Source organism: Hypanus sabinus, chromosome 3, assembly GCF_030144855.1.
Source record: "Hypanus sabinus isolate sHypSab1 chromosome 3, sHypSab1.hap1, whole genome shotgun sequence".
Taxonomy (NCBI): domain Eukaryota; kingdom Metazoa; phylum Chordata; class Chondrichthyes; order Myliobatiformes; family Dasyatidae; genus Hypanus; species Hypanus sabinus.
The window spans coordinates 24806978-24833779 of record NC_082708.1 but is presented as its reverse complement, the minus strand read 5'-3'; the positions used below and the strand labels follow the sequence as shown (position 1 = coordinate 24833779).

General features: G+C 40.0%; 1 protein-coding gene across 1 annotated transcript in view; it reads right to left on the bottom strand.

Annotated features, from left to right (window-relative positions):
• Positions 1-23719, bottom strand: part of ube3a (ubiquitin protein ligase E3A) — a 51429-nt gene extending 27710 nt beyond the window's left edge. The window contains exons 1-2 of the mRNA XM_059963856.1: positions 23366-23719; positions 6026-6070 (exon numbers count right to left, since the gene is read on the bottom strand). Of these exons, the coding sequence (XP_059819839.1) occupies positions 6026-6070; positions 23366-23418 (98 nt within the window). The 5' untranslated portion in view covers positions 23419-23719. The remainder of the gene's footprint in view (positions 1-6025; positions 6071-23365) is intronic.
• Positions 23720-26802: the final 3083 nt, after the last annotated feature.

The window sequence follows — 26802 nt, the reverse complement described above, 5'->3', positions numbered from 1 at the left end:
GGGACAGCCACTGGGGTACTCTCTAGTACCTGCTTCTTACCCTTTCCTCTCCTGACTGTTACCCACTTCTGTCTTCTGTGGTCCGGGGGTAACTACCTGCCTATAGCTCATCTCTATCAGCTCCTCACGCTCCCTGACCAGCTGAAGGTCATCGAGCTGCAGCTTCAGTTCCCTAACGTGGTCTCTAAAGAGCTGCAGCTCGTCGCACCTGGTGCAGATGTGGTCGTCTGGGAGTCTCCAGGGCCTCCCACATCTGACACCAAGCACAGAAAACTGGCCTCACATACTTTCTGAAGAACATGCAAACTCCAGAGAGCAGAGGTTAGGGTTGAACCCAACTAACTGAAGCTGTGACATGGCGGCTGTATTAATTCCACAACCGTGGTTCCTAACAGTTTCAGTTTTGTAACTATAATAATTTTCTTTTCTTCCCTCCTTAGTGCCTTAAATCCACGAGCACAGTTCTTCTTTAGTGATATTCCTCAGGGTTATTGTTCTTTTGTTTGACCTTTTCTCTTTTGCTTTCCTCATTAAAGGAGGGAATTATTTATCCTCTCATTGACATGTCATCATAATGACACACAGGATACAGTTCCCTGCTTTCACTCAGAGAGGTGAGAGTTGATATCAGACCACTCACTGGAAAATGATGCTGGTGAGGTAGTAACGGGGGACAAAGAAATGTCAGATGAACTTAAGGGGTTCTTTGCAACTGTCTTCACGGTGGAAGACACTAGCAGTGTGCCAGAAGTCTGTGAGTGCCATTGCTATTACAAAGAAAAAAGTGCTAAGCAAACTGAAAGGTCTTAAGGTGGATTAGTCACCTGGATCAGATGAACTACATTCCACAGTCCTGAAAGAGACTGCTTAAGACATAACTGATGCATTGGTCATGATCGCTCAAGAATCACTTTATCCAGGCACGATCCCAGAGGATTCCTGGGATGTCTGGACTGTCCTACGCAGAGGTTAGAGAGACTGGGCTTGTACACGCTGGAATTATGGAGATTGAGAGGAGATCTGATTGCAACATATAAGATTATTAAGGAATTGGACAAGATAGAGGCAGGAAATATGATAAAGATGCTGGGAGAGTCCAGTACCAGAGGGCAGGGTTTGAGAATAAGGGGTAGGTCATTTAGGACAGAGTTAAGGGAAAACTTCTTCTCCCAGAGAGTTGTGGGGGTCTGGAATGCACTGCCTCGGAAGGCAGTGGAGACCAGTTCTCTGGATGCTTTCAAGAAGGAGCTAGACAGGTATCTTATGGATAGGGGAATCAAGGGATATAGGGACAAGGCAGGAACCAGGTATTGATAGCAGATAATCAGCCAGGATCTCAGAATGGCGGTGCAGGCTCGAAGGGCCGAATGGTCTACTTCTGCACCTATTGTCTATTGACTGGAAGATTGCAAATGTCACTCCATTTTTTAAGGGAGGAAGGCTAAAGAAAGGAAGTTATTGGCCAGTTAGCCTAACCTCAGTGGTTGAGGAAAGTGTTTGAGTCTATTATTAAGGATGAGGTTTTGGGGTACTTGGAGACTAATGATAAAATAAGTCAAAGTCAGTATGGGGGAAATCTTGCCTGAAAAATATGTTAAGAGTTCACTGAGGAAATAACAAGCAGGGTGGACAAAGGAGAGGCAGTGGATGTCATTTACTTGATAGGATGCCACACTTAAGACTGCTTTACAAGATAAAATCCTATGATGTTATATGAAAGATATAAGATAGTGCATGGATAGAGAAATGGCTGATAGGCAGGAGGCAGGGAGTGGGGAAAAAAGGGGGCCTTTTCTGGTTGGATGCCAGTGATTAGTGGTGTTCCTCAGCGGTCATTATTGGAGGTGCTACTTTTCCACATTGTTTCTCAATGATTTGCTTAATGCAATTAAAAGTTTGCAGATGATACAAAGATAGGTGGAAGGGTAGGTAGTGCTGAGGAAAAATGCGATTACAGCAGGACTTAAGAGAAATTGGAAGAATGGGCAAAAATGTGGCAGACGGAATAGTGTTGGGAAATGTATGATAAATGCATTTTGGTAAAAGGAATAATAGTGCAGTCTAGTATCTAAATGGGGAGAAGGTTCAAACATCAGAGGTGCGGAGGGACTTAGGAGTCCTTGTGCAAGACTCCCAGAAGGTTAATTTACAGGTTGAGTCTGTGGTAAAGGAGGCAAATGCAATGTCGGCATTTTTTTCAAGGGGAATAGAATATAAAAACAAGGAGATAATGCTGAGGTTTTAAAAGACACTAGACAGACCACACTTGGAGCACTGCCAACAGTTTTGGGCCCTATATTTCAGAAAGGATGTGCTGTCACTGGAGAGAGTCTAGAGGAGGTTCACGAGGATGATTCCGGGAATGAACAGGTTAACATGAGTGTGTTTGGCAGCTTTGGGCCTGTACTCACTGGAATTTTGAAGAATGCAGGGAGGGATCTCATTGAAACCTACTGAATTCTGAAAGGACTATACACGGTGGATGTAGATGATATTTCCAATGGTGGGGGTATCCAGAACTAAAGGGCACAGCCTCAAAAATCAGGGGCAACCTTTTAGAATAGAGGTAAGGAGGAATTTTCTTTAAGCCAGAGAGTAGTGAATCTGTGGATGCTTTGCCACAGACTGCAGTGGAGGCCAAGTGTCTGGGTATATTTAAGGCAGAAGTTGATCATTTCCTGATTGGTTAGGGCATCAAAGGATATGGCAAGATGACAGATGTATGGGGTTAGATGAGTTCTGGAATCAGTCCTGATGGAGCAGACTCGATGGGCTGAAAGGCCTAATTCTGGTCCTATGTCTTACGGTTTTTTTTTACACATGAAAGCTAAACCAGTGGGGCTATACACCATTGGCAATGCACAAATTTGGAATGACATTTTAAAAACAGAACAATTTGCCTTGGATTTATAAATCACAAAATGATTTTGCTGTATCACAATTTATGTGCTTATTTAAGTTCAGTCATTTCATTTAATTTTAATTATCTGATGTTTTTCTATTTAAATATAGGGCCCGATAGTGGAATGTCATATGCAGTGCAGTTGAAGAGGTCTACAAAGCAAAGAAAATAGAAATTAAACAGATTAAAGAATAAAAGAAGGGCTCTATGGGTCTTGGAGTAGGTTAAAAAGACATGGGCCAAAGGGCCTTTAGTATGCTGTACTATGTAGTAGCAATCTGCTCTGAAATAGTTTGTTATTTTAATCTTTGGGTAGCAACCAGAAAGAAAATCTATTTATACACAAATTCATTGTAAGCTGAAATGTTAAGTCCTGCTGCACTGTCGATTCTAAAATTCTTTGCAAATCATAGTGGTGCTTGTTAAAACTGAACTATATCATCTACCCAACAAAAATGTTTCCTATTACATGCAGAAGCCTCACTGAAACCCCTTTTGGTATGAAATCCAGTCATATCAAAATTAAGCAAAATACTAGAAGTGACAGTTCAGATCTAGTCTAAGATGTTGTCAGCAGGCTGGCTCTGTATAATAATAAAAAAATAAATGTACCAAGGGCAGTAAGCCAAGTGAACTGCCAAGGGAAGCTTAGAGGCAGTATGTTAAAATTTCATTGGTTATTTTCATAAACCCAGAATGGTACTTTGGACTCAAGCAGCTTTAAGTCCAGCTTATTTTTTTCTTATACTGAGTCTATTTGGTTCATGGGTGTTTAAAACAAGGACTGTAATCTTAAGCTTTGAGCTAGGCCAGGCTACCCAAAAGTGATATTACGACATAATTCATAGAAAAGCTTGGTTGAAATTTCTTCAAAAATCTACTTAGGCTACAAGTAAAATAGTTTATTGCAAAGAAATTTGTGCAAATTTTAAATGAGACGATAAAAATAGATCTTTCATGATCTAACTGAATGACACTGGACTGGAGGTGTGATATGACTGATCCAAAACTTTTGAAAGTGCTTCACAACCACATTAGCAAGATGCTATTACAGTTCAGAGCATCAAAGATGCTTCTTCCCACAGTCAAAAGATGTACTGATTGTAAAGCTGATTGGCCATTGTAAATTGTCTTGTGATTTGGCTAGAGTTAAGTCAGGGGTTGCTAGGTGGTGTGGCTTGAAGGGTCTATGCCACGCTATTGCAATAAATACATACAGTCGGCTCTCCTTATCCGCAAAGGATTGGTTCAGGGACCCCTCACGGATACCAAAAAATGCAGATGCTCAAGTCCCTTATTTAGCCCGTCAGTGCGGTGCACTTCAGGACCCAGCGGAACCCCAGACCTTATTTATCCATTCTCAGAGCGGTGGTCTTTAGGACCTGGTGGAGCTCTGAATCCACAGTGTTTCTGTTCATGAAAATAATCACAATTGAAAATAAAGTGGAAATAATAAAGCGATCGGGAAGAGGTAAAACTCAATTGGTCATTGGAAAAGCGTTAGGCTGCAGTCGGTCACTGAAAGGAACAATTTTAAAGGATAAAGTGAGAAAGGCCCTGCCCCGATGAAATCTACAATTATTACTAAGCAACACAGTGGTTTAATTATTGAAATGCATACGTTTCTTAAGTGTTTTATATGCATAGAAAGGTAAAATATATACTATTTTCTAAGACAAACGTTTGACTAACTGACGCTAAATAATACTGGATGTAGCTGTTCCAACTTACTTAGTAAGAGAACTTCCGATTTTTTTCGATCCCGATCCAAGATAACCTACGCCTATCCTCCCATATACTTTAAATCATCTCTACATTACTTATAATACCTAATACAATACTGCATTGTTTAGGGAATAATGACAAGAAATAAAGTCTGTACATGCTTGAAGAACGAGTACTGGAAGAGCACTTCCAGGTTTTCTCGATTTGCAGTTGGTTGAATTCGCGCATGCGGAACTCGCAGATAAGGACTGTATATAACCAAACAAACTCGTTTATCATATTGAATTATCCCCAGGTTTCCCATGGTGGCACATACATTTATAACAACCAAGGTCAACATATTCTTAGGCTCTCATATTCTAATTGTTCAAAACATTATAGGTACTAACTTTTGCAAAATAAAAACATGTAGAGGAATGATGATTCTGGCCAGTAGAATACTTGCATCGTAAATCAAGGTGTACAAACTCATTAACCTTATGATCACGTTGTATGATGAAGCTATTATGTTCATGAAATAAAGGTATTAACTTCAAACAAGTTGCGGCTTCTAGAAACACTTCACTTAATATGCTCTAAGCAAACATTGCTGCCTATTATCTAAATATAACAAGATATAAAATCATAGTATGATCAGTGATGTATAAAGGAAAATCATTCTGATAGATTAGTTTTTTTGCAAATATACATGCGCAATGCATGTTTACATGGTTATGACATTTAAAAGGAGTCAGGTTAGTACACAAGGTAAGGAGTCCTGAAATTCGAACACATACAAGTTCTCTCTTAATGCAAAGCTAAATGAAAAGTAGTTATGAGAGCATTGCAAAAATCTTGCAAAGGATTTAACAAAAACATGATTTATGTATGTATTGTCCTTAATCAATGAAGAATCAGTGTGACTTAAAGGCAATGCAATCAAGGTTTACTGGGTTGATTCCTGACAGACTGAAGGGAGGGTATGCTTATACTCAGGAATTTAGAATTGTTACTTGATACTCAGAGGGTTTAGCAGATTAGAAGAAACTGGTTCCGTTGGCTAAAGAATCTTAAACAAGTCTCAAAATAATGAGCCCACTAATTAAAATACTAAACAGAAGATACTTCTGTGGATTGTGAACTTTTGAAGCTCTCTACCTGAAATGCTTGTTTGTTCAAGGAAGAGATATTTTTGGACTTGCAGATCAGTTATAACATTAAATGGTAGAGCAAACACAAGGGGCCTTGTGGACTACTTCAGTTCGCTTGTCTCATTGTATTTTTTATATTACAAAAATGGACAGCATTAAAAAAAAATACCTTAGCTCAGGCCTGGACTGAAAAGAGCAAAACAATATCATGTGCCCCATAAAAATATCTTGAAGCTTAAAAAACAGTATGCAAGTTTGCAATACTCACATTCGGCTTGCTGTGTGGTTTTCAGCCAAAGGTTCTCTTTGTTTACTGTAATTGAAAGAATCAATGTTACAACAGGGTATTTGCGTTTATTCAAAACAACTAACACACAACTTGTTAGAGGAAAAAAAAATCAAGGCGATATTTTACTATTTGTGAGAACCATTTCAGAATAAATGGACTTTTTGGAAGGAATCTATTAGCTGCCTCCTTAAACCTTAGGATGCTTAAATGTCATATTCCTACATTTGTTATCTTACATTCTAATGCAAAGCCTATACAAACTGGTCAAATTTGAGAGCATTTAGTACTATCATTCCCACAATCTTTAACGCAAAGCTGTAGAACTTGGGCCTCTGTACCTCCCTCTGCAACTGGATCCTCTACCTCCTAACCAGGAGATCACAGTCCGTGCAGATTGGTGATAACATATCCTCCTGTGGCTAGGCATAGCTCAAATACTATCTACAAATTTGCTGACGTTACAACTATTGTTGGTAGAATCTCAGGTGGTGACAAGAGGGTGTACAAGAGTGGATATGCCAACTAGTGGAATGGTGCCGCAGTAAACTGGCACTCAACATCAGTAAGATGAAAGAGCCGATTGTGGACTTCAGGAAGGGTAAGACAAAGGAACACATACCAATCGTCATAAAGGGATCAGAAGTAGAGAGAGTAAGCAGCTTCAAGGTCTTGGGTGTCAAGATCTCTGATGATCTAACCTGGTCCCAACATATTGATGTAGTGATAAAGAAGCCAAGATAGTGTCTATACTTTATTAGGAGTTTGAAAAGATTTGGAATGTCAACAAATACACTCAAAAACTTCTATAGTTGTACCGTGGAGAGCATTCTGACAGGCTGCATCACTGTCTGGTATGGAGGGGCTACTGCAGAAGGTTGTAAATCTAGTCAGCTCCATCCTGGGCACTAGCCTACAAAGTACCCAGGACATCTTCAGGGAGTGGTGTCTCAGAAAGGCAGCGTCCGTTATTAAGGACCTCCAGCACCAAGGGCATGCCGTTTTCTCACTGTTACCATCAGGTAGGAGATACAGAAGCCTGAAGGCACACTCTCATTGATACAGGAACAGCTTCTTCCCCTCTGCCATCCAATTCCTAAATGGACAGTCAAGCTTTGGACACTACCTCACTTTGTTAAATAGACAGTATTTCTGTTTTTGAACATACTTTAAAAACCTATTCAATATACGTAATTGATTTACTTGTTTATTATGTTTTATTTTATTATTTTTTTTCCCCTCTCTCTCTCACTGCTAGATTATGTATTGCATTGAACTGCTGCGGCTAAGTTAACAAATTTCACGTCACGTGCTAGTGATAATAAACCTAATTCTGATTAACAGTTGCTGGAAAGGTGAAATAGCTCTAGACATTTAGATATGCCATTTTAGACTCCATATGGATCAAATTAGAAAATGTTCAAGAAGGAAAACTTGCAAAAATCAAACCATTAGAAAATCCGAACTTCTGTACTATTATTTTAAGTATATGGTCTTTAGAATGATAAATCTCCCAGAGGCCTAAGAACTAAAGTTAAACTTGGTCACAGAAACGTCGAAAACCAGTAGCGCAATACAGGCCCTTCAGCTCACAATGCAGTGCCGAACATGTCCTTACCTGAGAAATTACCTAGGGTTACCCATAGCCCTCTATTTTTCAAAGCTCCATGTGCCCATCTAGGAGTCTCTTAAAAGACCCTATTGTATCTGCCTCCACCACTGTCGCCAGCAGCCCATTCCACGCGCTCACCACTCTCTGCATAAAAAAACTTGCCCCTGACATCTCCTCTGTACCTACTTCCAAACACCTTAAAACTGTGTCCTCTCAGCCATTTCAGCCCTGGGGAAAAAAGCCTCTGACTATCCACAGAATCAATGCCTCTCATCATCTTATACACCTCTATCAGGTCACCTCTCATCCTCCGTCGCTCCAAGGAGAAAAGGCCCAGTTCACTCAACCTATTCTCATAAGGCGTGCTCCCCAATCTAGGCAACATCCTTGTAAATTTCTGCACCATTTTCTATAGTTTCCACATACTTCCTGAAGTGAGGTGACCAGAAATGAGCACAGTATTCCAAGTAGGGTCTGACCAGGGTCCTATATAGCTGTAACATTACCTCTCGGCTCTTGAGTTCAATCCCATAGTTGATGGAGGCCAATGCACCATATGGCTTCTTGACCACAGAGTCGACCTGCACAGCAGCTTTGAGTAGCTTATGGACTCGGACTGCAAGATCCCTCTGATCCTCCACACTGCCAAGAGTCTTATCATTAATCCCATACTCTGCCATCACATTTAACCTACTAAAATGAACCTTATCTGGTTTGAACTCTATCTGCCACTTCTCAGCCCAGTTTCGCATCCTATTGATGTCCCCCTGTAACAACCCTCCGCACTATCCACAACATCCCCAACCTTTATGTCATCAGCAAATGTAGTAACCCATCCCTCCACTTCCTCATTCAGGTCAGTTATAAACATCATGAAGAGAAGTGGTCCTAGAACAGATTCCTGCAGCCCAGCACTTGCCACCGAACTCCATGCAGAATATGACCTGTCCATATCCATTCTCTGCCTTCTGTGGGCAAGCAAATTCTGGATCCACAAAGCAAGGACCCCTTCCTTGGATCCCATGCCTCCTTACTTTCTCAATAAGCCTTGCATGGGGTACCTCATCAAATGCCTTGCTGAAATCCATATACACTACATCTACTGCTCTACTTTCATCAACCTGTTTAGTCACATCCTCAAAAAATTCAATCAGGCTTGTAAGACACAATCTGCTTTTGACAAAGCCATGCTGACTATTCCGAATCATATTATGCCTCTGCAAACGTTCATAAATCCCACCTCTCAGGTTCTTCTCCTTCAACTTACCAACCACTGAAATAAGACTCACTGGTTTATAATTTCCTGGGCTATCTCTACTTCCTTTCTTGAATAAGGGAACAATAGCTGTAACCCTCCAGAACTTCTCCCATCCCCATTGATGATGCAAAGATCATTGTCAGAGGGTCAGCAATCTCTTCCCTCGCCTCCCATAGTAGCCTTGGGTATAGCTCGTCCCAGTGACTTATCCAACTTGATGCTTTCCAAAAGCTCCAGCACATCCTCTTCCTCAATATCTACGTGCTCAAGCTTTTCAGTCTGCTGTAAGTCATCTCTAAAATCGCCAAGGTCCTTTTCTGTAGTGAATACTGAAGCAAAGTATTTTAAGTACCTCCGCTACTTTCTCCAATTCCATACACACTTTTCCACTGTCACACCTGATTGGTTTTATTCTCTCATGTCTTATTCTATTGCTCTTCACATACTTGTAGAATGCCTTGGGGTGTTCCTTAATCCTGTCCGCCAAGGCCTTCTCATGGCCCCTTCCAGCTCTCCTAATTTCATTATTAAACTCCTTCCTGCAGCCTTACAATTTTCTAGATCTCTGTCATTACCCAGTTTTTTGAAACTCTCGTAAGCTTTCCTTCTTGACTAGATTTTCTACAGCCTTTATACACCCTGGTTCCTGCACCCTACCATCCTTTCTGTCCCATTAGAATGTACCTATGCAGAGCACCTTGCAAATATCGCCTGAACATTTGTCACATTTCTGCCATGCATTTCCCTGAGAACATCTACTTCCAACTTATGCTTCCAAGTTCCTTCCTGATAGTTTTTTATTTCCTCTTACTCTAATTGAAGGTTTTCCTGACTCGTCTGCTCCTATCCCTCTCCAATGCTATGGGAAAGGAGATAGAATTGTGATCAGCATCTCCAAAATGCTCTCCAACTGAGAGACCTGACACCTGACCAGGTGCATTTCCCAATTCCAGATCAAGTACAGCCTCTGCTCTTGTAGGCTTATCTACATATTGTGTCAGGAAACCTTCCTGAACACACCTAACAAACTCAACCCCATCTAAACCCCTCACTCTAGGGAGATGCCAATCAATATTGGGGAAATTAATATCTCCCACCACGCCAACCCTTTTATTATTGTACTGTTCCAGAATCTATCTCCCTATCTGCTCCTCGATGTCCCTGTTACTATTGGGTGGTCTACAAAAAACACCCAGTAGAGTTATTGACCTCTATCTGTTTCAAACTTTCACCCAGAGACTCAGTAGACAATCCCTCCATTACTTCCTCCTTTACTGCTGTCGTGACACTATCTCTGATCAACAGTGCCATGCCCTCATCTCTTTTGCCTCTTGCCCTGTCCTTTCTGAAACATCTAAAGCCTGGCACTCTTAGGAAGCCATTCCTGCCCCTGAGGCATCCAGGTCTCTGTAATGGCCACAACATAACATCATAGCTTCAAATACTGATCCACTTAACTCATCCGCTTTGTTCATGATATTTCTTGCATTAAAACAGACACATCTCAGTCCATCAGTCTGAGTGCATCCCTTCTCCATCACCTGCCCACCCTCCCTTTCACACTGCCTACAAGCTTTCTCTATTTGTGAGTCAACTGCCCTTTCCTCCGTCTCTTCAGTTCCATTCCCACCCCCCAGCAATTTTAGTTTAAACTCTCCCCAATAGCCTTAGCAAACCTCCCTGCCAGGATATTGGTCCCCTTGGGATTCAAGTGTACCCCATCCTTATTGCACAGGTCACGCCTGCCCCAAAAGAGGTCCCAATGATCCAGAAATCTGAATCCCTGCCCCAATCCTTCAGCCACATATTTATCCTCCACCCCACTCCACCTACTCACTGTCACGAGCAGTAATCCCGAGATTACTATCTTTGTGGTCCTGCTTCTCAGCTTCTTTCCTAACTCCCTGTTGTCTGTTTTCAAGACCTCCTCCCTTTTCCAACCTATGTTGTTGGTACCAATAGGAATCATGACCTCTGGCTGTTCACCTTCCCAATTCAGGATATCGTTGACACGATCAGAAACATCCCAGACCCTGGCACCTGGGAGGCAAACTACCATTCATATTTCTTTACTGTGTCTGCAGAGTCGCCTGTCTGACCCCCTAACTATAGAGTCCCCTATCACTACTGCCATCCTCTTTCTTTCCTTACCCTTCTGAGCCACAGGACCAGACCCTATGTCAGAGGTGTCGCCACTGTTGTTTCCCCCAGGTAGGTTGTTCCACCCCACCCCCAACAGTACTCAAACTGGAGTACTTATTGCTAAGGGGGAGAGCCATGGGGTACCCTCTAGTATCTGACTCATGCTCTTCCCTCCCCTGTTACCCACTTATCTGTCTCCCAAGGCCCTGATGCGCCTACTTGTCTGTAGCTCGTATCCATCACCTTTTCAGTTTCCCATACAAAAGGACAAACTATCATTTGGCACTTCAATAGCAATTAACTATTATAATCTACAGTTTTAAAAAGGACAATACCTGCAATGTGAAAAAAATTCTTAAAGGAGTAAACATGATAGAAACTGAATATTCAAAATTGCCTTAATTATCCAGATCAAAACAACAAGTGGGAAATAGAAGCTAACAGGAAAATGAGCTCAGTTTAACTAGGACCAACTAGTCATTTTTGTATAGCAACTTTAGTGAATTGCAATGAGAAGCAATACCTTAATCATTCCAAATTCTGAGATACAATTTTTGAAATAATTGGTAAAATACTCGAGTAACGAATGGGCTACCCTATTTGAATATTATTGTTTAGAAAAGGGATACGAAGGAAGAGGTCAGCATTGTTCCATGAATTCAGAATACATAATTACATAGTTTCTGCATAACTGCCAAAAATCTTAATCCTCAGCCAAGAATTTCTTTGTTGCCTTTAGTTGAACTCATCTTCACTACACTATAGATACACTCCTTTCAGTTATTCTTTTACAGCAGATGAGTTTAAAATCAAATCTACTCCAATAGTTGTGCCACTTGTCTATCATGATTTCTGTTAAATCTTATGAACCAACCCAAGAATTAATTCTCTGCAATGTTGTATATTTTAGAATGAGTCTGTCCAAGTTGCATGTTTTACTACCAGTTCTTATATTTGTCCCACAGCCAGGCATCTTTTTGGCTCAATTTTTTAAGTCACTTGGCTCATCAGAATACTGTCTTTTGAAATGTTATCTCAATTTCTAATCTCTCATCTTACATAATTGGTGGCTGCTACTGCTAAATGACATCAAGGACAAATTTGTTCAGATCATTACAGAACCAAAAATAGTGTGATATGGTAACATACTGGTTAGTGTAGCACTATTACAGAGATCAGAGATCCTACCACTGTCTGTAAGGAATTTGTATGCTCTTCCAATGACCGTGTGGGTTTCCTCTAAGAGGTGCTCCAGTTTCCTCCCACATTCCTAACATATAAAGTTAGTGAACTGAGGGTATGTTATGTCCTTGCTGGAAACGTGGCAATACTTGCAATGCTTGCTGATTTGATACAAATGGAACATTTCACTGTATGTTCTGATGTATATGTGACAAAGAAATCTAATCTTATCAGTTTTTAAACACTGAAAAGTTATGGTCCATTTCAAAGGATCCGAACAAAACAGAGCTGCAAAGTGATGCAGCTAGTGGTGCTGTTATCTCAGAGCTCCAAATGACCTGGGTTCAATCTTGACATCCAGACTGTATGAGCCTGCACATTCTTTGTAACTGTTTATCAGATACAGTTGGCCCTCCTTATCCTCGCAGATACCAAAATCCACAGATGCTCAAGTCCCTTATTCAACCTCAATGCGGTGGATCTTAGGACCCTGCGGAACCCCAGACCTTATTTAACCTGTCTCAGTGTGGTGGACATTACGACTTGGCAGCAGAATTCTGAATCCACAGTGTTTATGTTCATGAAAATAATCACAATCACGATTGAAAATAAAGTGGAAATAATAAAACGATCGGAGAGAGGTGAAACGCCATCGGTCATTGGAAAAGCGTTAGGCTATGTCGGTTAACGATCAAACAATTTTAAAGGATAAAGCGAGAAAGGCTGTGCCCCGATGAAAGCTACAATTACTACTAAGCAATGCAGTGGTTTAATTATTGGGTTTTGGGGTTTTGATTCTCCATATCAACCCAGCACGATGCAGAGTGCACTCGGGAGCAGTCTGTCAGTCGATCGAACACGGGAACTTCTGTTCCCAGCCCAGTGCTGAAACATACGTTCTTAAGTGTTTTATATGCATAGAATGGTAAAATATATATTATATACTAAGTCAAACGTTTAACTAACTGACACTAAATAATACTGGATGTATCTGTTCCGACTTCCTTAGTAAGAGAATTTCTGATTTTTTTCGATCCCAATCCACGATAACCCACGCACATCCTCCCGTATACTTTAAATCATCTCTAGATTACTTATAATACCTAACACAATGTAAATGCTATGTAAAATAGTTGTTATACTGCATTGTTTAGGGAATAATGACAAGAAAAAAAGTCTGTACATGCTCATACAACAAGTGCTGGAAGAGCACTTCCGGGTTTTTGCGATTTGCGGTTGGTTGAATTCGCGCATGCGGAATTCGCAGATAAGGAGGGCCGACTGTATTCTAGTTTCCTCTCAGGGATTGGTTGGCCACTGTAAACTTCCTCTAGTAAGTGGATGGTAGAACCTTGGAAATAGGCGAGTTGATGAAAACTTGGAAGAATGTAATAAAAATGAAATTGTAAAATTGCAGGATGTTTAATGGTCTACGTGGACTCTGTGGGTCAAGCAGTCTGTTACAGTGCAATAAGTTTCTTGATTTATAAGTTTAGATAGAATATAGTACTGAAGTTATAAAATGTTAACCAGTGCAAGAAACAAGTTTAATCATTGTTCAAAAAGGTTTGCTTTTATACATCTTTAACTCCTAAAGAACCTGCTGAGAAGTGGTATTTGAGGGCTTAAAGCAGAATGTTTAAAGAAAGTTATGCATAGAAAGACAAGTTCAAAGAACAAATTGTGTGCCACAGCCAAGGCAAATGAAGTTACAACCATTAATAGTTGAGCAAAGGAAACAGTAGGCAGAATAAACCAATTAGAAGAATCAGAAGATCGAGTTTTTTCTTATTCAGTGATACAGCAATGAGCACCATTGAGCACATCTACAAGGAGTCCATCATCCAGGCCATGTTCTCTTTTTGCTGCTGCCATCAGAAAGGAGGTACAAGACCCTTAGGTTCAAACCTCTAGGTTCCAACAATTATTACGGTACAACCATCAGGCTCCTCAACCAGTGTGAATAACTTTACTCACCTCAACACTGAACTGATTCTACAACCTATGGACTCACTTTCCAGGATCCAACTCATTTTCAAGCTATTATTTATTTACTATTATTTGCAAAGCTTGTCTTCTTGCAAATTGGTTGTTTATTTGTCTTGGTGTGTGGTTTTTCATTGAATTCTATTGTATTCTCTGTCTTCCTGTGAAAGTCAGCAAAAAATCTCATAACAGTATACACTGACCCATACATACTTTGATAATAAATTTACTTAGAACTGTGAACAGCATGATAACAAGTCCCTCTGGCCCAATGATTCCTTGCTGCTCAATTATGTGACCAATTAACCTACTCACCCCTATGTCTTTGGTATGTAGGAGGAAACCCACGTGGTCATAACAAAAACATAGAAGCTCTTTACACACAGAATTGAGCCCAGGTCACTGGTGCTGTGAAAGCATTATGCTAACTGCTAGGCTACTGTACATTTAGGATAGGTCATAACGTTCAAGCAGGCTACTGAAGGTAGTGCTCATGGTATATATGACAAGAAAGTACCCGAGATCAGGGAACCATTTGTTGCTCCAGAAAAAATGAAATTCAAAAAGGAAACTTCATAACATGTTTTGAAACAATTTAGCACTTTTACTTTACAATTCACTGGGAGTTTGTCGAGCCTTGGTATTTCTACAAATGTATGGAAGAGAGCTCACAGAGGCTGCAGAGAGGTTTACTCAGCCAGCTTTTTCACTAGCACAATCCTCCCCACCACTGAGGACTTCTGCAAGATGTGGTGCCTCAAATTGGCAGCATATATCACTAAAGACCCTCGCCATCTAAGACATGCCCTCTTCTCAATGCAAGGGAGGTGGTACAGAAGCCTGAAAACTCACACTTAACAAATTAGAATCAGCTTCTTCCTTTCTGTCATCAGATACCTGAACAGTCCATGAATCCAATCATCTGACTGGATATCCAATGGATCACCCTTCATGATTTCAGCCAATTTTAACAAGATGTCAGTACCAATTACACATGATGTTACTACAAATTGCACTCATTTCTCCCACCATTTCCTAAACAACTCCCTGGATCAGTTTTCCTACCAACAACAACACTTACAACCCTGCCACCACCCCCAAAACAAGAGATACAACAACTGTCCTTATACCTTCCCACCAATCAGGGACCAAAATAAAAATCATCTTCCAGTTGAAGTAGTAAATCTCTTGCCTTTCAATTTAGTATAATGCATTCAGTGCTCATGCAGTGGTTTCCTCTAGATTGAAAAATATAAATGCAGATTTGATGACAAATCTGCAGAAAACTTCAGTTCATCAAGCAAGGGCGATCCTTGCATCACTGGCATTTCTGGTTGCCTGCCAATATAATTCTCCATTTCACTCACACTCTGGCCTATATTTTTGGCCTCACTTTTCCTCCAGAGCCCAGTGTAAATGAGGAATGACATTCCATCTATTCACTGGACATGTTGCAGTCGTCGGACTTCAACATTGATAATTAGCTTTTCCAGTTTGTGTCAGAACAGCCAAGATGCAACATTACCAACCTACAACTTCTGACAAAAGGGTCTCTTTTGTCATGTTGGTCATTTTCCTTTCCACAGTTGAGGCCCGACTTTGAATATTTTCAACATTTTCTGCTTTTATTTTAGATTTCTCGCCCAAGCAGATCTTTTTTTACTTTTTGCTCCATCGATGTGGCATGAAGCATTGTGCATTTTCAGCACTCATTTCATACTTCCAGCAATTGCAGTATCCAATCGCTTTCAAATTCACGACTTATGCTCATTCACCATGCATAAACCTCATGCCTCTTTTAAACATTATACCAACAACAATGCGAAATCCACCACAAACTCCAAGAATGCTAGAAGGTGAAAAACTGTTATCATAGTTAAACTCCAGCCACCAACCATTCACTTTGACTTCCATCACATAACACCTAGCTTCCCTCCCACACACAATCATTAGTAGCAATAGCTTCAGGTCAGGCAGCATCTGTAGAAGAAATATACTGGTTGACCTGTCGTCAGAATCTTGACATGCTTCTTTCTTCCTTCTCATTCAATTCTGATGAAAAGCATCAATACAAAGTATGAACTCTACACTGTTTGAGAGCTTCTAGTTCCCCCCCCCCAATCATTTTAAATTTCCTGTGTTTGCAGTGTTTTGCTTCAGTGGTTTATTCACAAACCAGGAATTTTCTTAGATCACTGCCAAAATACCGCAGGCCAAATTTTGCAAGCAAAATGAAAAATCAAGTTTTCATGTACGAGTTGTATTTCCAGAATTTTCTTAAATTTCTTAAACTTTTTGTGCATTTCTTTTAAGCCTCTGCCAAAAGCTTTATTGACTCAGGCTTAACAAATTGATAATTTAACTCTCTTTACCAAGGCTACCTCACCAGCAAGAATCAGATTAAAAGTTGAAATGCTCCAAAATTTGCTTAATCTGCATAAATGAGTTGATGCGCCAATCTTCAGTTCTTAACCATTAAGTTGTAAAGCGTGCCACAGCTCCTGGATTTCTTCTGGTCCAGGTGATTGTTGGTTTTCACATTCATATTCTACTAAGAATGGCAATTTAAACCCAAACATCTTAGTATTGGCAAGACTACCATTAAAACACATAGAAATTAACATCAGGCAGATTTTTATTTCTTACTAAGAGGTTTCAATAACTATAGTTTGATTAAAAAAGCCTTTCAAAATTTAATTTTAATAATTTATTTTTGATAATCACCAAGCCATTAAGGCAAAAATCTACTTGGCAATTACTTCCTGTTTCCTTCATTGCTACATCAGTACTTTCAGAAGTGTTTTAAAAAGGGCAAAAAGGTTAAGTAATTTTTTTAAATATTAGAATTGCACCAGCAAGTTGGATAACTACACAGAAATAAAAACCTGATAGGGAAGATATAGGTCCAACAATGTTGGCTATATTGAGTACTGGGTCGAAAACAATTTGAACTTTTTTAATCCTGACCATTTTCAAACAGTTACTGAAAGGAAACATTTTGATTTCCTTCTAAAATTAATTCAAATCCCAGTCAGAAGGGTTTTATGAGACTTTTTGGGCATCTCAGAATCCAGTCAATTTCGGTGAAAGTGATATAAACAGGACTTGTCAAATTTCCCTCAACATGTAGCTTTTTGATGTCAACACAACAATCTAAATGAAACATACGAGCAAGAAAACAACCCTCTTTGTAAATAAGAACCTCCACACTCAACATATGTAGAACAGTTGATGGCAGGATGCAATTTATCCATCCTTTTAACTTCTCCCATTTTCATTCCTGAAGACATCAGCTGGTTGCTAAGGATCTTAGAACACTCTAGCCAAGTGGTTATAATCAGTACAAATGCTATTTGACCTTAGAGACTGGCAGCTGATCTAATTCTATCTTCTTGACAGTCTCGTTAGGCAGGATTTGCTGAATAATATTCAGAAAGAGCAATATTTTTTGTTTTCCTAACTCTAGGCGAGAAATGCACTGTAAAATTACCACTTCTACCCAGTAGAGACATCAAACTCAGTAAACAGCAGTGCTTAAATAAAGACTCTTAATGGGCTATGTATCCAAGTGATATGTTGGATAACTACTTTCAAAGTTCCAATCTAGAAGCTTTGATAAAGTGCATATTGTGCAAATACATGAAGTCCCTGCAATAATGTTGACTGCGAAAAGAGGTACACGAGGGGACATTAAATGCAATCTAAAACTCAGGTTCCAAGTGTCTTTGAAATAGTACTAGTTATACTGCATATAAAATTTCAATTACTAGATTACAAAAATAAACTTGCACAAATTTTGAAAGTTGGACAGCATAACCAGTTCTTTGCTTATTAAAGCATTCCTTGAAGTGCTTAAAAGTAGTAATTTTGCAGTTTTATTCAAAGATGAAAATGGAGGAAACATTACAAAGAAAATTATATTCAGATAGGGTTTGCAATATCTTACTTACAAATAACTAGATTTATAACAAAATCAAAATGAAATGTAAATTTAATAAAAAAATACCTTGATCAACTTTTGTAAAATCTGATTCTTATGAATATGCTAAAAACATTTGGACCAACCTTTCTGATACCCATTTTCCTCCCCAATAAACAAAAGGCATTAGGGAGAACCCCCTAGAAGCACTGCAATCAGCAAAGTGTCTTGTTTTCATCCTGGGATATTAAGGTGGACAGTTGCGAGAGATCAGAGAATCTTGACAGTTACTTGTATGAACAAGGACTGAGATGCCATGGATTTTGAATCTCCATTAAAGATAGAAAAATTCTAAATTATATAATTTTAGATACAACTCATATTCCAAGATTTCTGAATCAATTGATTATTCCAGGGTTTATGAACAAAACTAGAAGCTTAAGCCTTAAACTGTTAACTCAGCTCAGAAATGACACACTCTACACTTAAGACTGAAGCAATCAATTCAGCACCCACAGTACCATTTGTCTAAGAATTGCTGGTATATTTAACATGCTTAGAATGTGATACTGATGAGACTGTAGCCAGTTGCACATTAGAGTTGTTCTATATTACCTGTGCATTAATATGCAATTACTCTAACAGTGTTTAAATTTCAGCTTCCAAAAACTGGTAGAACTTGCACTGTGCTCTTTTAAAAAGTATAAGTCCCATGATTACAGATCTTCAGCTGAACTTTTAACCTACTCTAAGAGCAATCTAAACTTTCCCTCCTACATTGCCCTCCATCTCTTCTATCATCATATGCCTAAGATTTTCTTAAACGTAGCCGCCTCTACCATTACTCCAGACAGTGCAATCACAACTTAAAAAAAAATGTAGCTCTGAAATCCCATGTACGTGTTCTTCAAATCAACTTAAAATTATGCCCCCTTGTATTAGCGATTTGAGCCCTGAGAAAATATCCCTGGCAGACTATTCAATCTATGCCTCTCATTTTTTTTTTTACAGCATAGTAACCAGCCCTTCCAGCCCAATAAGCCCAAGCTGTCCAATTAAACCCATTTGACCAATTAACCTACTAACCTCTATGTCTTTGACTCAGCAGCACCCATACTATCTTAGGAGTTTAAAGACAGCAAATCTGCCCCAAAAGCTGCTGGTAAACTTATATTGATGTGTAATTGAGAGTATACTAACCACTGGATGACAGTACAGTACACTAGCTGCAACAAAGTTGACCAAAAGTCACTTCAACAAGTGATAAGGACTGCACAGTTAATCATCGGGACAAAACGATGAGATATGGAAACATCTTCAACTCACAAAATTGCAATGGACATATTCACCCCAGTAATCACCTGTTCAATCTCCTACCATCAGGTAGGAGATACAGAAATATCTCTGCATGGACATCCAGATGGAAAATGCTTCCCCACCCCCAGGGCTGTCATACAACTCCCCCACCCCCCACCCAACCCCACAGTCACTATGAGCAATCTCTATATGCAATACATAGGCAGGTGCACATTTGAATGGAGATGCTACTTTATTTTAATTTTAGTTATTTGTTTTTAATTCAGTTGTAACTTCAATGTCATTCCAAATAAATAAGTCAGACATTATTTTTACTTTTATTCATTGTGCTTTCAGTAACTGAATTACCAGTATCCTGTGCTGCACTTAATGGAGTAGCACTACAATCTCAGCGCCTTCAGCAATGACAATAAAGCTCTAATTATGTGGGAGGAAACCAAAACACCCGGGGGAAACCCATGTAGACACAGGGAGAATGTACAAACCTCCTACAGATAGCAGTGGGAATTCAACCCCAGGTCGCTGGTGCTATAATAGCATTATGCTACTGTACTACTATCAGGTATTATATTTAAGATTTCACTGGAGAATATTCATGCAATGATTTCGAGTGCAAAACTGATCAAATTATCAAGCTAAAAATTTGATTTGAACCTCAGGTATAATTTTGGTTAGTGTTTTTCTCAGCATAATACAAGGAGTAATAAGTTCATGGCCTAATGTAGGAGTCAATTTTAGAAAATCTAGCACATTTATTTTTCTACATAGTCCCCTCCTACATTTACATACGTAGTCCAGCGGTCGTAGAGCATATGGATCCCTTCTTTGTAGGAGTCAGCGCCTTGGACCTCCAGAAGTGGTCCACAGCGGGGTGATTGATAAGTTCGTGGCCTAAGGTAGAAGATGAGTTATACAGCTCTTGTTACATGCACGTGCAGTTCATGATTATGTAGAAAGTTTATAACTCATCTCCTTCTACCTTAGGCTACAAACTTATCAATCACCCCTTGTATTTAAATAGCTATTGATGGCATCAAATGAAATGTTTAATAAAAAGATGCGTCACAACATAAATGTCAAAATTTTAAGAAATTTTATTTCTTAAATATGACGGATTTCAAGTGCAGCATTATGAACAAGAACTAATCCTGAGTTCAATTTTATTATTTGCACACTTTCCAGAGTAGACAATGGATAAGTCAGAGTAGGAAAGTTCTGTGCTCAAGAAAAGTCGACCAAGTCAGGCAACACCACACTCATCAACTTAGCCTTCGACCTTCCCTGCAGAATGTTAAACTAAGGAGATGTACACTTGTATGTTTCAGTGTTTTAATGCCTATGAGGTATTCCGGCCCTATCTGTAAATATAGATGGATCAAGCCCCCAGCCCAACTAAAGGCAGATACTTTTATTTTAAGAGCAGTGCTTCTAGATAATAGAGGTCATGACCTACCATAGTCATAAACGATAGCTCATAATCCAGAGCTATTAATGCTTCCTGCAAAATCAATTATAGAAAATTCTAAATTATTACACACTGTAAATACTGAAGTAGGAAAAAAACAAAGTGATGTGAAAAAGTAAATATATTTGATTATCTCTAAAATATTCACAACTCCCACATGGAGGACTCTGTGCCACGGAGCAGATGACAGCAGTTTCAGAGATTCAGGTCAATACTCACATTTGATCATTAAACCCTAACCAACCTACAGCTGCTCTCATCAATCAAGCTTTATGAAAATTATTGATTCACCAACGCCTGAAGTAATTTGGTGCAATCTGACATTCAGGATGATATTTAAACACCTGTGGCCTTAACAATAAAGTGAAATTTATCATTTGTTAACATGGTGGATGCCACTTGACAACAGACTGAATTTTAGGGACAGTACAGTTTCCACTCTCCAAGCACAGCACGTTATTTTAGTCTAGCAAAGAACAATTTCATTATCAAAACTTAAAATCATTTTTGCAGCAGCAGTATCATTTTTCCAAAAATAAACAAATGTGCCTCCCAACACATCTTACAGAAATATTATTTGCAAAAGGCAATTAATGACAATAAGAACATCTTAGAATCATAGAAATTACTAATTAGCAGGCTTTCTGACTTCAAGTGCAATTCAACTACACTCCCAAATTCTTACTATTCATTTTGTCCCATCCCCCAAGTATTCATTTAATTGAGAACTTCCACATCCATCAAACTTCCAAGCAACACATTGTAAATCTTAATTATTTAACGTACAGATACTTTTTTTCACTTGTTGTGTGGGCAACCACCTTAAATCCTTGGAATTCTGGTTACTGAGCATCAGCAGTGAAGGGTTGCTTGTCACTCTCCCCAAACCCTTTATGGTACTAAAGCTTTGTCAAATATCTTCAGGACTTTCATTAGTCCAAGAAGAACTACAGCCTCAACAGACTACTCAGAGCAAAATCTTATATTCCTTCTGAGTAGCCTCCAACCTGATGGCCGAATATCAACTTTTACAGCTGGTAGAAAATTTTCTCCCTCCCTCTAGTCCCCACTCTGATCTTTTACCTCTTCTCATCTGCCTATCACTTCGCATGGGTCCCCTCTTCCTTCCCTTTCTCCTATGGTCCAACTCTCCTCTCCTATCATATTTCTTCTCCAGCCCTTGACCTTTCCCACACACTTGACTTCACCTCCTTCCCTCTGCCTTTTTATTCTGGAGTCTTCCCCTCCCTTCTCAGTCCTGACAAAGGGTCTTAGCCCAAAATGCCAACTGTTTATTCTTTTCCATAGATACTGCCTGGTCTGCTGAGTTGCTCCAGTATTTTGTGTGAGTTGCTTTGGATTTCCTGCATTTGCAGAATATCTTGTTTACTCATGTAGTTCCTGGTTCCATTCCAGTCATCAAATTATTTAAAATTGAGGTAAGGGGAGATTTTTTTAGACGGTTGTAATTCTTATCATTGTCTCCTCAAACAGGATAATTAACCAGAATTTATATTCACACTTGGAATTAAGAGGATTATGGAAATCAGGTAAGAAAACTAGAAATAAGACCCATAATTTTACTGAAGGGCAAGGCAGGCTTAATAAACTGTATAACCAACTCATGTTTTTACTTCTCTCGTGCTTGGTGTATGAAACCTGCAATTTCGTGTGCTACTCCAGCAGACACCAGGTTCTGCGTAACTTCCTGTATCTTAACTCTTGTATCTCCACCTATGCAGTGCACAGAAAGCTTAAGTTTCAGTATGATGCACTTTACTCATGTAACCCAATAAAGTGTGAAATTCACTTTATAAGCATAATCCCTTGCATTGTTCTGCATCAACTTAAAAAGATTCAAGACACAAAAATACAATAAACAAATGTATGTGGGAGAACATCTTGAATCCTCAGTTACATATCAACTACAAATTTCCCACTTTAAAATGGCAAAAAGCTTGCAAAACTTTTGTGCTACTGATTTCCCTGTGTTATATCCATGCAAGTAGGGACTCGTGAAACAGAAAATTGCACTTTGCATCACTAAGTGATATTTTCTTTTTTTTTTGAATTTTAGACGAGCAACAGATCAACAATAGACCCTCCCCTCAAGGCTCTTTTGACTGCAAGTCAGAAATGACAATGTATCTCTCAATTATCGTTTAAGAAATTTTGCAATAGTCGAGGCCAGAAATTTCTAAAATTGAAGTCTGGTTTGAGACATCTACTCACCAAAAATATGAATATTACGAACAAGTTATTTTTAAACAAAACACTTTAACCAGGACCCATTACAAAAGAGAGGCAGGAAGGAGAGCAGAAAAGGGAAACCTTTGGCCCTTGCTGCTGTCAGGAGCAGACTAGAGGGGCAGGGGTAGGCCTCGAGTCTCAGCAGCAGGGGTGAGGAGAAACCTGGGCCTCGAGTTAGCACCAACACCGACCTTGCGTTCGCCTCCGCTGGCGCACACTTCGAATTGCCCTCGGCGGAATTCATACGAGAGTGGGTGAGAAGCGGGGCAGCGCCGGAGGGGAGGTGGGGAAGGCCTTGCCTAGAGGCGGGGTGGGTGTGCGAGGGTAGCCTCTGCTCTCCGGCTCCAGCCCCAGCCCCGTCTCTCTCTCTCTTTCTCTCTCTCCCTCCGTGTGTTTCCCCTCTCCTTGCTTCCGGCTACTGCTGGTGAGGACAGGCTCCGGGTGTCTCCTACAGCCGGCCCGGACCTCGCTGCTGCAGCCGCCGCCACCCCTCAACACCCCGCTCCGCCATCTTGATGCGAAGATTCCCGTTGGGTGCTGGCGCTCCCAGCATGCCGTGCGCTGCGGGGCTCGGGGGCGAGCGCCGTGCTCGCCTCTTAAAGGGGCACTGCCCTCTCCCCTCTCCGCCAATACCCCCCTCCCCACAACATGCCAGAAGCTTGTCATCCTTCAGCATCCCCTGCCTCACTGACTCCCCTCCTCCATTTACAAAGAAAGGGTACTAAGACAAGAAAAAGTATTCCTCACATGAACTTGTGTTTGTAGAACGCTCCAACTTAGAATTCACAAATTGCTGTTCAGTATAGCACTAGACATCTTTCCAGTTGTAAATAATGAATTCCACAGCAGGTTTGTAAACGTATTTTGATCATGTCAAAGTCGAGCTTGCTGTCATATGCACAAGTAAATGTATATAGTTTGAAATGTAAATCTTATTGCAGCAGCATCATAAGCACATAGTATCAGATAAGCAGCATACACATGGTAAACATAACTTAAACACTAATTATTCACATTTATATAAGAAAGGACATCACTAGAACAGTAAAGTCTATTATGGTGCAAAGTGATCAATATGGTTTTATCGAGGAAGTGATTAGGGTTGTGCAGGTTGGTTCAAGAACTGAATGATTGAAGGTTGTTCTTGAACCTAATGGTGTGGGACTTCAAGTTCTGTTTCTCAATTCGAGTTTATTGTCATATGCACAGGTAAGGTTAGGTGCAAGTAGAATGAGAAACCTGCTTGCTATAGCGTACAGGCATGTAGATCCTGACAATGCAGATTGTAAATTATACATGTAATGAAAAAGACTGTGCCAAACAAGGCATTAGTGCCAAATGAAAATATCCCGAGGCAAGTCTATGGTAGTGCAGGGTGCTCCATAGTGTGCCACTGCTGAGGTTGTGCAGGTTGGTTCAAGAACCCGAAGGCTGTAGGGAAGTAGCTGTTCCTGAAACTGGTGGTAAGGCTTTACAGGACTCCTGCCCAAAAGCAGGGGTGAGAAGAAGCAAGAATATGCATTTATTTTATTGATCTTGTGCATTAATTCACACCATTGTGCATCCTGGCTGCAATGTGCAACTCTCTCTACAATCATCTGGAGAACATTCTTCAAAGTAAGTTTATTATCAAAGTACATCAATGTCACCAAGTACTACCCTGAGATTCCATAGAACCATAGAACACTACCGCACAGTACAGGCCCTTCAGCCCTCCATGTTTTGCCGACCCATATAATCCTTAAAAAAAAGTACTAAACCCACACTACCCCATAACCCTCTATTTTTCTTTCATCCATGTGCCTGTCCAAGAGGCTCTTAAATACCCCTAATGTTTTAGCCTCCACCACCATCTCTGGCAAGTCATTTCAGGCACTCACAACCCTCTGTGTAAAAAACTTACCCCTGATATCTCCCCTAATCTTCCTTAATTTTGTACATAGGCACATTCATTTTCTACCAGGAATTCATAGTGGAACAAGTAAAATAGGATCAATGATAAACTACACACAAACAAAGACTGACAAATTGTGCAAATGCAGAGAGAAACAAGTCATAATAATAAACAAACTGGCACGTGTATTCAAAAACATTTTCAATCTTTCATTGCTATAGTCAGAAGTTCCCAATTACTTCAAAAGGGCAGCAATAAGACCAGTGTTCAAGAAGAGCAGGGTGAACTGTCTCTTAATGAGTATCAATGAGTAGCACTCACATCTAGAATGATGAATAGGTATACAGCGGATACAATCTCATTGGCTCTTCATGCAGCCTTGGATCACTTGGACAATGCTAAAACTTAGGTCAGGCTGCTGATTATTGACTACAGCTCAGCATTTAATACAATAATTTCTACAGGTCTGATCAAAAAGCTCAGAAACCTGCGCCTCTGTACCTCCCCCTGCAAATGGATCCCTGACTTCCATACAGAAAGGCCACAATTGTGTGGATTGGAAATAACAGTTCCACCTCGCTGATAATCAACACTGGCCTGCCTCAAGGATTATGCTTAACTCTCTCATACTCTCTACTCTCATACCCATGATTATGTAGCTAGGCCATCTATAAATTTGTTGATGACTCAACTATCATTGGCAGATTTTCAGATGGTGACAAGAAGGCATATGTAAATAAGTTAGATCAGCTGGTTGACTTGTGTCGGAGCACCATCCTTGCACTTGTCATCAGTAGGACCAAAGAATTGACTGTGGATTTCAGAAAAGGTAAGATGAAGAAATACACACCATTCCATGCAGAGGGATCAGAAGGGGAAAGAATGAAGAATTGCAAATTCCCGGGTGTCAACATCTCTGAGGATCTATCCTGGGGCCAAGATATCGATGCAGCTACAAAAAGGCACAACAGTGATTATATTTCATTAGGACTGTGAGGAGATTAGGTTTGTCACTAAAGACAATCACAAGATTCTTCAATGTGATGTGAAGAGCATTCTAACTGGTTGCATTACCATCTGGTACCGAGGTAGGGGGCACTGCATGAGATCAAAATAAGTTGCAGAAAGTTGTAAACTTGCTCAGCTCTATCATAGGCAATAGCCTCCCAAGCATCCTGGACATCTTCGAGGTGCAATGCCTCAAAAATATGGCATTGATCATTAAGGACACCATCACCCTGGACATGCTCTCCTCCCATCGTTACCATCAGATAGGAGGTACAGAAGCCTGAAGGCGTAGACTCAGTGACTCAGGAACAGCTTCATTCCCTCTGCCATTAGATTTCTGAATGGACATTGAACCCATGGCCACTACCTCACTACTTGTTTAATTTAATATATATGCAGTATACTTACAGCAATTCAGTTTTTATTATGTATTGCAATGCACTGGTGTTGCATAAGAACAAATTTCATGACATATGCCAATGATATTAAACCTGATTCTGATTCTAAATAAATATATTAATTGATAAATAATACTGACAGTGAGTCCATAGGTTGTTTAATGATTCAGTGTTGTCGTAAGTGAAGGTTGTTCAAAAGCCTGATGATTGAAGGTGGTATGGATCCTAAGGCTTCTATATCTCCTTCCTGATGGAAGCAGAGAATACGAGGCGTGATTGATAAGTTTGTGGCCTAAGGTAAAAGGAGTCAGTTTTAGAAAACATAGCA